This window comes from Lycorma delicatula, chromosome 13, assembly GCF_047948215.1.
Source record: "Lycorma delicatula isolate Av1 chromosome 13, ASM4794821v1, whole genome shotgun sequence".
In the NCBI taxonomy this organism is placed as follows: Eukaryota; Metazoa; Arthropoda; class Insecta; order Hemiptera; family Fulgoridae; genus Lycorma; species Lycorma delicatula.
Genome location: NC_134467.1, coordinates 53,316,997 through 53,330,180, shown reverse-complemented (window position 1 = coordinate 53,330,180; position 13,184 = coordinate 53,316,997). Strand labels below are relative to the sequence as shown.

Here is a 13,184-nt window from a genome sequence, read left to right as displayed (position 1 = left end):
GTGAAAGTGAGGATGAAATTTCATCAAAAGCAGCCACGTCTGGTGAAACTTTATTACCATCATCACAATGGTCAACACCTAAGGATTACAGACAGATTATAATTCCATATACTAAAATACCAGGTATGAAGCCTTTAATTAAATTTAAGATATTCTACGTGTAATTCAAAACCTGAAAATTTTTATTCACTACTTGCGACAAGATGAAATTTTTGACAATGTTGTTTTCCACACAAATCTGTATGCCCGACAAACACTTCATACAGCGGTGCTGAATATATGTTCTCAACTACATCAGTAAAAACCAGTGATAAAAAAAGCAATAAAAACCTTTTTTGGGATTATTTTATGCACAAGATTAATAAAACTACCTAGACTGAGTGATTACTAGTCGAATGACCCAATGTTAGGACAGCAATTGGTTAAAAGCAAAATTAGTCAAAATAGATATGAAATGCTCTTACGAATGCTTCATTTTCCGATAAAAGTTATTAACTGTGCAAGATTAAAAATTTAGTAAATAGACTAAAAAAAATTTTGAAAAGCATTATACTCTGTATGAATCAATATGTGTTGATGAGAACATGGTGCCGTTTCGTGGCAGAACAATATTTAAGTAGTATAACAAACAAAAAAGGCACATGTATGCCATAAAGATGCAGTATTCCAGGTTGTTCCTGTACACCTCAAATATATGTGGGTAAAAACTTTGATAATATGTACAATACACCAACAAATGTTGTCCTCAATATATGTCAATCTTTAACGAATAAGACCCGTACGTTGTATACCGACAAATGGTACACGAGTGTCGACTTAACAGAAAAATTAGTGAAAAATGAAACACACTTTGATGGCACACTTAGGAAAAAATAGGAAACATTTACTGGAAGCAGTAACACAAGGAAAATTAAAAACTGCCGAATACAAGGCTAAAGAAAACGAAAACGGCACAAAAGTTATGAAGTGGAAGGACTAACAAGACATTTTGTTATTATTGACAAAACATTCTACAAAATTTGTGGAGACTACAAACAAAAGAGGACAAGAAATATACAAACTGAAAATTGTACGAGATTACAACCAAACAAAATCCGCTATAGATTTGTCAGATCAAAATTAGGCATTGAACTGCTATTAAACATTGAGATCATAAATGCAATGATTCTTCACAGTCTAATGACAAGAATGAAATTGCATACAGTTCAGTTCAGGAAAGCAATAATTCATTACCTCTGTGATGTAATTAATCACCATAGAAGTGTTTTGACTATAAGACCTAGATGATTTAAACATGAACTAAAATGCAAAGAAGGTGCAGTTAGGAAGACACGAAAGTGATGCCAAGGTTGCTACACGACAAATGTGATGAAACATGATAGGATATGTGCTAAAAATAAAAGTATAAAATTCCAAACATTTTACACAGAATGTCCCTCCAGCCTTATTATTATTTGCAGTGTTTCAATAAAGAACATCATCATTACTGATCGATCTTCTTGTACAATAAATTTTTTCTAACTTGACTTTTGACTCTTACATTACATTATTTGTTATACGTAAAAAAACATTTCTTCAAATATTTTTTTTTATATATTATTTAGAAAGCATTTCATTTTATGTATTTCATTTTCAAAACAAAATTTGTGTACAGAGTTAAAAAATGAAAGGTATTTTTATGTTCTATTAAGTATCATTCTACTTTGTTTTTACCTCCCAAATTATGGACCTCTCAATAGTAATACAGAAAAGTTTTGAAAACCAAGTTGTAGTATTAAACAGATAGGTCATGCTGGTCACCGCAAATAGTAAAATATATAGTGCACCTGCCCAGCATCGTAGTATAGTAACTTGAAGTTAGAACTATTTTGCTGGTGAGTGACCCCCCCCAGCATGACCTAATGCAATAACAGATTCGATCACCAGTGACCCCCATTGCATTTAAATGACCCCATGTGTTAAAAAAGAAATCTTTAATTAAAGAAAAAAGCGTTTAATTTTTTTAACAACTTTGAACCTCAAATTATGACAGTTGATATCAAAGTAGAAATTTATTTAATATTGTTCAAAAACACTTATTATGATTACAGTTTCAATATTTTTTTCTAAATATTCAAATGTTTTCATCATATTATAAGTAAGGGCTATGTTAAAAAAAAAGACAGTTTGTTTATAAATATTTAATAGGAAAATATATACCTTAGCCAACCTCTTTGTACAATTAATATTAACACATAGATATTTTATTAAAATTTTTATAAACATGTCAAGCGCCATAATTGCAAGGGTTGCAGGGAACACGATATGAGACAAGTCGCTCTTACAAATTAAATAGCTAACTCTAATAATAAGCATCCTATACCAGGCTTACTAGAGAAAGCGATGAGCGACATGGTTTTCAACTTCACTTAGTCAAATATAAGGTAGGAAGTATATCAGTACACCAAGCCAAATGAAATAAAAGAGATATAGATTCAAAAAACGACATGTTCACTCTGATTCCCAAAGTGACCGGCCATTAATGAATTGCTTTCTTAGAGAAAGCAACCTGTGACGGGAACGTCTACTAACTCAGATGTTTTATACTGTATCACAGCCAAAAAAAACACCAGAATAGATGATGTAAACCAACAGAATAATAAACTTCTTTCTGTAATGAAATGATATGTTTTATGAGAGGTGTTCAGAAAGTTCTTCAGAAAAATGGCACAAGTATAACCAAATGACTATTATATTTGTCAAGTATGATCCTTTAGATGGTGAAGTTTCAAATGCATATGTTCAATTACTTGTTTGTGGTTGTCGAGTAGTAAAGTGAACAAGTTTTGATATTTTCTGAAGAATGGATAAAGTTAACATTTGAACTGTTATACTTTGTTTAAAAAGGTTTAACTCCATCTGACATACAAAAAGATTTTAATTTCAATTTCACTTTAAAAAATTCTTTCTCGTAGTTTCTGACTGTCAAAAACAAAAGCAGCAAAAAAAGTGTGCTGCTGAATTTATATTCAACCGTATTCAGTAATATATATTCAATTAAAATGATGAACGCTCAGGACTCCAAAAATTCTATGACCAAAAAAAATCATCAAAAATTCACAATGCCAAATTATTAGATATTCACCGACTGAAGGTACACAAACTTGCTGAAATCACAAACATCTCTATACACAGTGTCCGCTACATTTTTCACATTGTTCAAGTATAAAAAAAAAGCTTTCCACTCAATGGGTTTGATAACAGTTAACCGAAATGCATTGGACTGAACACTTACTTCTTGAGGGTGTTCACACTTATTTAAACGCAATTTCACCAAGTGTTTTCAATGTTTTATGATAGTATGTGAAACATGGTTTCATCACAAACCGGAGACTATATAGTGAATGGAAGCAGGTGGAAGTGTGTTGAGGAAAGAAAATGTGGTTCTGTCTGCAGGAAAAGTCAAGGCTACTAATTTTTTCAGATTCTCATGGTGCAGAGCTTATAGATTACCTCAAAAAAGGCAGAGAAGCATTACCGCGGAGTATTTACGCTTCACTACTAGATCGACTGAAGAGTGCTATTCATGCTTAATGTCCATATGTTCATAAAGTACTATTTCAATATGATATTGCACCTGCACAAACGTCTCAGATTGTTGCTGCAAAATTCCATTATCAACACTTTGAAGTGCTTCCATATGTACTGTATTCACTGCTTTTGGCTCCCAGTGATTATTTCCTCTTTCCAAACTTGAAGAAATGCTTACCGGGCAAAAATTTATTTCAAATTAAGATGGCAAAGCTGAGATAACTGTTATTTTGCAGAATTGGATAAATCCCATTATATGAAAGATATTAAAAGATTAGGAAGTCATAGTCTAAATGAATTGAACCACAAAATGTTTTTCTTGCAAAAGCAAATCTTGTTTTTTCTGTCAGGCAGAGAACTTTCCAAATGCCCCTTCTAAACATCACTTTAACCTCTAAATCTGACTGACTTGAAAGAATCTTTATAACTACTTTCATCATACTAAAGCTCAATTTTTATGACCGCTATTTAAAAATGGCAAAACCTATTTTCAAGATGTCATCAATGTCCCCGCAACTGGGAAAGTAAAATTATAAAAATAACACTAATAAAATCTAATATAATTTATCAATGAACACAAACAACAGATGTAAACAAACTTAGATTTTAGTACTTTTGGTGACCACATATTTACAGCTAATAGTTATACAATAATATTTATTAACACTAATGAAAACAAATATAAACTTTTTCATCGTTTAAAGAACTTTATTCAACCACAAAATAACATACCTTAATAAATTATGTTAGAAAACTGAAATATAAAATCAAAATTAGCAACTTATGATTTAGCAAGTGGTCTTTGCATTATTATTTTCAAATAAAAATATTTGCCAAATGGTCCTCAAAGTATACGACGCTTTGAAAACTTTTATTAAAAGAATTTCAAAATGAATGATTGATTTTTGTAAGAAACCAAGTAATCGCTTACTTAGGAAAAAAGGCTATATTATTAAAAATAACAGAGTTAACAGACTGTATATATTGTGACTTTTGTCAAAGTGACAAAATTCTTTCAACAAAATTATCTAATACTGAATCACATATACACAATTATGCGGACATAATACAAAAATCTTATTCCTTTCTGAAAAAATTTAATGAATAAATAATCGATACAAATTTAGTAGTGTAGTGATCTAAACTAGCAGTCCAAGCACTGAGCGATTTAAAACTTTGTATATGTGAATCACACATAACATTCCCATATGCGAAAGACAGCAACAGAAGTGTTGTATATGGCTTTCCCAAAGTAATATGATCAATCATAAAGTCTTACATTAGTTTCTTACATAAAAAACAAATTTAAAAAAAAATAATTTTAACAGCACGTATAACTGTGTTTAGTAACTTCACAGTCTAGTTATATGAATAAAATCTTTGATTTGATATGAGATTTTACTGAGAGTCAAACTAATGTAATTTTATACATATTAAATAACAATAGGTTTGGGTATATAATACTTACAGCTGGATAACAAGTTACACGGCAGCACATATGTTATTCAGAGCCACATTTTTAAAGAAAACATACATTCATTATATATGTTTATAAATGTTATGAATAATGTTACGATAATGCTATGTAACTTATAAAATAACGCATCTTCTGAATCGTCTCCGTTTCTTCTTATTTTTTTCTAAGTCTGCGGGCGGATGATTTCTTATTATTCTTACTACCTGCAAAAATGAAATAAAATAAGTTTTTAATAAAAAAAAACTGTTACATCAATAAACTATTTACATATCATTATTTTCAATAATGTAAATGGATTCAGATACAACCATAAGAGTACCCAGCAATTGAAAAAGCAAAATAAAAGTATCCAATAAAGCGTCTGACACTGATCAGTAAGCGAGACCCAAATAAGTATCAGAACAGATTTCACTGCAAGCAAACCTATCACTCTAGAGAAGTAGTTTTTAAAAAAATAATTTTATCAGTCATTTAAGAATTTTTGCAAAGTTTTTAGTACTTTTTCACTGAAATGTTTTAAAAAGACCTCTATGGGACGTGGATGATTTTAATTAACAACTGGAAGTAAAAAGCTGTGAAAAAAGAGTTTCTATCAAAAGAAATGGGGACTTCTGCCGACTGTCATGAAAGAGAACAGTTTTTCACGTAAATGTGGAATAAAGAACGGGAATCCACAGAAGTTTTCCCTGTGGAACAATGTAATAAGATTGTATTTTTCTCTAATAGAAAACAAGATGGTTTATATTCACTCATAACATAATTCTTCATACACTTCTCCTTTCATGAAGTATGAAGGCTTATGAAAATGCAACAATGTTATGTGCATTTTTTGAGCAGTTTACAACATTCAAAAAAGGTAAAGCAAACATTAAAGTCATGAACGTTAAGGATCTCCTTTGAGAAGTCAGACCTCCAGATTTATCTACTTGCAATTTTCTTTTGGGACTATTTGAAGGATAGAGCTTATGAATCAAATCCAGACACAATTGATGAACTGAAGGCAAAAATTCAGCAAGAAATTGACAGCACTAACAATGTTTTACATCAGGTGTCTCTAAATATGATCATTCGAGTATAGAATTGCATCGCTATGATTGCTCACTTTGAACATATTTTGTAAAAATACAGTAAGTATATAAACTTAAGCTAATATAAATACAGAATTTATTTAAGTTTTCATTTTTTCATATCGTTCATAAAATGTGACATGTCACAAGTGTATTTAATCTGTAGCGATTTGCTTTTAGACTGCTCACAAAGTATTACAAGATAACTATACACTTTGGGACACCATAACTTAATGATTATAGGCGGCCTGACACGAGGCAAAAGTTAAATTCTCAAGTACAATGAATTACCTTCTTATACCAGGATTAATCACTGTACCAAATATGGTACGGCAAATCAGAATGCCATGTGCTTTGAAGTCCAGGTGGTACACTAGTTGTTTAAATGTCACCTTTACTCTGATCATCACAGGGATTAGTCGTACAGCAAACATCATTATTCTCAAAGAAAGCAACAACTGTGTAGTGCCACGCTTTATGAAAAATGTTTTTAACAAACATCACAGTCATAGGAAAAATTAATGATCGGCAATAGAAAGTAATAAATTAACACATTCTCTTCCTATGAAACAACACATTACACAAGGCTAATTTGAAAGGTATATTTTTTCTCAAAATGTATCTGAAAATGAGGGGTAAAACTTGATAGAGTGCAGTAATAGTACATGCAGGTATTTTTGTAACCTCATAGAAGGACCGATCATGTATATTAGTGTTAAAGTATTTGATGCATTTCTGTTTTCTGAATGATGGAACACACTGAATGTTACTACATTAATTTCTGCCAAAAATATTCATAAGATTACACAGGCTTTCAAGAATGAAGTTACAGGGAGTTCACAAATTAAAGAGTAATATAATTTGATTTGATCTGAGAATATAATTCTCAAACGGCTGAAATTCAGCAGGGCGACTGCTGTACTAAGTCGCCAACCCAAAATTCACCGACAAACATGTGTAGTTTAATAATAATAAAAAATCATTGGCTGACCGTCCAAGAAATCATAAATGACATTGGAATTAGCAACGGTTCCATACACATGATTTTAACAGACAATTTAGGCAGGTACATAGTAGCCACAAAATTATGCCAAAAGTGCTGTTGTTTGAACAGAAAGATATGTTCTGACATCAGACAGAACATGAACATGATCATGTTGTATGTCTTAACTTCCTTAAGAGCATGATAAATCTTGTTATATAGGTACAACTCAGAATCCCAAGCTTAGTCATTATAGTGGAAGTCACATCATCCCCCACGCTAAAGAAAGCAACACAAGTGAGGAACAAAAAGTAGCGGAAAAGTTTTTTCAGACTAGTGCAGAGTCACTCATAACAAATATCCACCAAAAGGCCAAACCATCAACAATTAATACTATATGGAGATTCTTCATCGCTTTAATGATGTGGTTCGGCACAAGAGATAACCTGGGAATTGTGCTAGCAACGATAAATTCAAACGTTCCTTTATCATTTGCTTGATTGAGCACAATCTCCTCAGGTCAATTTATCGCTTCCTTTTTCACCAAATATACCTCTTTTTCATTTCTGGTTTTCCAAGTTGAAGATACTGCTGAAAATATCTCTATTTAACAGCCAGGAAATCATAATGAGTGGTAGCTGACCCAAAGGAAAATTACAAAGTTATATTTCCAGCGACGATAGGAGGGCCAGATTAATTGTGTGAAGTCACAAATGAATGAATTACATTGAAGGAGAATAGAATCAAAAGCCTTAGATAAGTTTTTTCACACCTGCCATCAAATAATCTTTGACAGATTTTGTATGCACTGTCTTCCTTCAGCAAGAAAAATCACTGTACAGACGTTAAAAAAAAGTTAGCATTTTAAAAATTATCTTTTGTAAATTCAATACCGTAATTTCTAGGATAGCAAATTTTACCGGTTGAAATTATATGATTTTATTTCACCATGACTTTTTTCTAGTAATAAATCAGCAGTTTCAAGTTACAGACCAGTGTTGTAATTGTAGAACTTAACAGTACCTCTGAATTTAGATATGACCGCATTTTTTGCTCGGTCGAGTGGAGTAACTCTCATTTTATCTGAATCCTTCAATAAATTGATTAATATAATATTTACCTCATGGAAGGCTGCATCAACATTTAAAGGTGGATCTTTAGCGCTTGTCTCGATATAAGTAATGCCTAATTTATTAGCTAATTCCCTACCGGCTTCTTCTGATACCTTTCTTGCATGGACAAGGTCTACTTTATTTGCTACTAATAACATTGGAAACGTATCCCTATTAAAAGAAAACAAAAAATCATTTTGTAAAAACATAATAAAATTTACAACAGACATCCGACTTAACCCTTAAAATTTCAGAGAAGTGAAGATAAGAATCCAAACAAAAATCATGCAACTACACCAGTAATTTAACCTCTTTTATCCTAAAGGCGATAATTAACATAGGTTAACATGCATAGAAATTAGAAATTTATTCTGCTGCTTTAAACAGTTCCAAACAGCTGGATCCACGGGCTAATTCTCTATTCCACATCTCTTCATTCCCAATATCTGTGATCTTCCATGATCCATCCAAAACTTATAAATCTTTATAAAAAAAAAGTCTATAACTTCAAATTTATAATCTAATTTTTAGGCCACCCAACACATATTTGAACATTTTAATTAATCGGTTTTTAAATTTATAAAATATGTTGTAATTTTTGCAAATAATACTTAGCTTTCAATGCAAATATTCAAGATTATATTCAAGCTTCTTGAAAAAAAAATGAGTAAAACTAAAATAGGTGCATATATCTGGTATAACAAAAACACTAGGGGTTATTTTGTAGATTTATAAAAATAAGTAGTATCACATTTGTTAAGTATTTAAACAATATTTATATCTTTAAATTACTTTCATTATTATTATTACTAAATGAATATGCTGTATTTTCTTTTTTACTGTACTACTTCAATTTACAACATTACAATGTACTAATTACTAATGTAGTAGTAAAAGTAGTAATGATGCAGTAAATTCCAATCAGAAATTTTCTCAAAAATTAAATAATCGATAAATATTTTGTAACCTTTTGATAATTAATCCTATAATATGAAATTTTTAAGTTGAATTACACTAAGTAATCTCCGGTAAATTAAATATATCGCTTATATAAAAAAATTCTATAGCTTAGTGTAATCTGATCTAAATTTGTATCTCATTCTTGCAAAAATTGTGGGTAGTATGGTGCAATTAAGTAAAGCAAGTATCCTGTGATCTATGTAGCAACCGCATCACTGACCACAGAATGTTGAAAGGAATGCAAATCCTAGGTTCTGTCACTCAAAATATATATTACTTAATAATAACGATAATAAAAACAAAAATGCTTAACTGTATGAACTATAATTTTCATGTAAACATGAAAATTATAGATGATGACCAAGGCTAATAATGAATAAGATGGTAAAAATATTTATAAGAATCTATACCGTGATCAAGAACAAACAGAGATGTAAGAACTGTGGTCGAATGGGTAACTTTATAACAAGTTAGAACAAAAACAGGACAAATTTGACAGGCAGAAGATCTGCAGAATTTGTCGGGATACTGAGCCAGTTGAAAAGATTTCAGAAGATACTCAGGATGATGAAGAAGAAGAGAGAAGTACATGATCGAAGCAGCAAATGACACAGAGTACTTGTGGTAATGAAAGTAAGGATATATAAAAGACCTTTTCTTTTCACCCCTTGGTGATAGGGGACCATAATACCGGAGGTTAACGACTAAAAGAGAATTACAATGATCTAAGATTATTATCATTTGATAGACAATGACTCACCTGTCTTTAACCTGCAATATCTGTGTATGAAAATGAGTCATGTTTTCAAAGCTTTGTTTATCTGTAACTGAATATACCAACATATATCCATCACCATTTCTCATGTACTGTTCTCTCATGGCACTGTACTCTTCTTGACCGGCTGTATCCAGTACTGCAATATAAATTTTTTATTATTATTAATATCATTGCTGATCCTTGCAGTACAGTAGTAGTACCTCTATCTCATCTGGAGGTTTCAGGTTCAAGTTCTGGACAGGCATGACTTTTTTTACACTCTACAAAATTCACTATCATTCACACGGTAATAAGTTATTATCAGGCATCAGTCTGTTGGTAATGCTTGAATAAACTATTCTACGGCAGAGTGGTACCATATCCAATTTTCATCCAGAATGTTCTGTTTTAATCCAGGTCAGGTGCAGCATTTTTCATAAGCTACAAAATATATCTATCATAAAATGACTTAAACATAATGCTGTTATCACTATGAGAACAGATAAATAAACTACTACTACTACATACAGTCGATGTAAAATTTTTAATTTTAATCATTTTTTCTCTTCTATCAGCATTTCAAGTACAAAATAACATTGCTTATAATTTTATAAAAGATATTAAAGATCGGGAATATATGAAACATATAACAGGTGTAGGATGATGTAGTATATACACTGAAATTAATAGTAAATGACAAACATTTTTGGTACTTGCATCAGCTGCTTAAAATTTATCCTTTATATCAATAATGATAGTGAATGAAAAAATATTTTAAAAAAGTCCAATAATAATTTGATAAACTGTAAAATAATTAGAAATTCAAATCAGTATAGTATACTCTCACTTAATACATCATAAAATATTTAAAACAGTTTATAAACACCTCAAATGATAAATAATATTTTGAACTATTTCATTAAAAAGAAAAATGATAAAAAATTCTAAATTTACCTAACGACTGTGTAATAAAAGTTTGAAAATTATTCTATCTTGATAATGATTCATTTAGAAAACATATTTTTAAAAAAAGGTTCAGTCAATAAAATGAAACGTTAGAAGTTATAAGACGTAATTGTAATTTCTTGTGCCTCATTAACCCGCATCAATTTTAAAACCTTTAGGATAGTTCAGTAGAAAGTAATGAAGATAATAATTTGAGAAAAATAAAAATCCAAAAAGGTCTTGTACGTCTGAAAAATTGTCAATTATTATTTCTAAATTCTGATAACCACCTTCTACTTCAAAAACAAATATACCAGAATCTCTCATCTATGAAATCAAATTATACCTGCATAATGACAATAGTCAAGAGTCCTAGAAGATCACATTTCCTGGAACCACAGATAAGACCTGTATTACTTCTAAAACCCTCTTTAAAAATGTACTACCATAAAAAAACCTACCGCTTCCTGATTTTTTGCTTTTTTTTTATGTAGAGAGGATTAAAACTTTTTTACATTACTAGAAAGTCTTGAAAAACTCCCCGATGAGGTTTACCAAAATGTACTACCTATACAGAGAAAGTAACCCAAAAACAATATCAATCCTAACAACAATGTTCCATCTCTCTAATAAGAACGCATGGTGTGTCAGTTTGTTTGCTGTATGTGCTCACAATTTTGTTTTGGCTGTTATTGGTGCAGGCAGCTGACTCTCTCCCGCTCCCAATGCTCTCTTAGTCTTTCTTTCCCACAGTCCATTGTAACATACTTTTAAATAATTTGTTAAATAAACAATTTTTTTTTTTTACTGTTAAATATTAATTAATAATTAATAAGTTTAAATAATAATTATATAAATAACTTATTTCAATATTAATAAGAATAGTTAATATCAGATTTAAATTTAATAATAAATTATATATAATAATTACGTAATAAATTTTAATTCAAATAGTATAAATAAAATAATAAATTATTATGAATTGATAAATAAATAAAATCCAAATATAAAATATAAATAAAAATAATCTACGCTTAGAAATTAAATTAAATATTATAATTTGTTAATTAATTGGCAATAAACTGCTTTTAACCTGTGACATTTAGCTGTTTTTTGAGTGTGATTTTTAACACATTTTTAACACATGAAGCGCTTAATTCAAAAAAGTAAACACATACAGCAAACAAACCAATGCACTGTAAAAACATAAACCATGTAACATTTTTATGGCAAGCCATAGACCCACAATTTTTCTATTATATATGAATAACTGTGTAAAATTTTATGTCTATGTTCACTTCTTCCAAAAAAATGAGCAAAGTACATGACTACACAAATGCATACATACACACCCTGTACAAACAGAATTATTTTCCTGTTTTTTTCTTTTCATTTTTGGACTCAAAGAGAACAATTCAAATTGAAGAGATAAAAAAGACCAGGTACCTAATACTATGATTTGTTTCAAACCTCTTATAGATTTTGAATTAAAACAGCCAGGAGATTATAGATTTAACTCCTATTTCTAATGATCGGTCATTTATCTCTATAAAAGCGATAAATTAATTTATTACTTTACATTATCTATCTTATCTTTTTACGGCTGCAACGCAAGCAAAGCACCTAGGTTATAAAAGGCACCTGTCTGAATTTCTTTTCCCAATAGTACTGATGTTCATTCCACAACCACTCCCTATGATGAACAGAAAAAGGATGTCACTTTTAGGTTGTATATTTTATTGTATTTTGATGGAGTTGGCATGCTGATATGCAATGATGTTTGGCTTGGTAAGAAAGGCAACGGGAAACCGCTTCACTCCTGGTTTCCTTTGTAAGCCCGATGCGGGATACTCATAATGTTGAGAATGACTCTGCCAATTTCAAGAGTGATTGATCGAGTCAGGTTGCCTACAAACTTTTCAGTTGAAGGAAACATACACAGAACACATGCTGAAAAAAATATATAAACACAATAGAATTTTAATTAAATCAAATTGTCTTTGATTTTATACCCCCTCAAATGACAGAACACTATATAAAGTTAATATGCTTAACCGATTTGGTACGCATCAATCTTTTATATTTTTGACTTGGGGAGCTAAAAAGGTGGAGAAAAGCAAAAATCAAGAACAAGGTGATCTTTTAATTGTTTCCTTTGCTGTAACTATATCAACCGAGATTTTTCAAAAACATATAATGAAATAATTATGTTTTTACACAAAATTAATAACTATTTTAATTTAAAACAAAATAAAACTAGGTTTCAGCAGGCATTATGTCAAGAGTACTTTCAATTGTTCTTATGAGTACCATA

The 13,184-nt window shown here is 30.4% G+C and overlaps 1 protein-coding gene across 5 annotated transcripts in view; it reads right to left on the bottom strand.

Moving 5' to 3' along the window:
- The window catches only part of LOC142334108 (ras-related protein M-Ras-like), a 30,184-nt gene that overhangs the window by 8,107 nt on the left and 8,893 nt on the right, over positions 1 to 13,184 (bottom strand). For all 5 annotated transcript variants that reach the window (XM_075381812.1, XM_075381817.1, XM_075381815.1 and 2 more), the window contains exons 3-5: positions 9,929 to 10,082; positions 8,217 to 8,379; positions 5,039 to 5,250 (exon numbers count right to left, since the gene is read on the bottom strand). In XM_075381812.1, coding sequence (XP_075237927.1) covers positions 5,161 to 5,250; positions 8,217 to 8,379; positions 9,929 to 10,082 — 407 coding nt within the window. In that variant the 3' untranslated portion in view covers positions 5,039 to 5,160. The remainder of the gene's footprint in view (positions 1 to 5,038; positions 5,251 to 8,216; positions 8,380 to 9,928; positions 10,083 to 13,184) is intronic.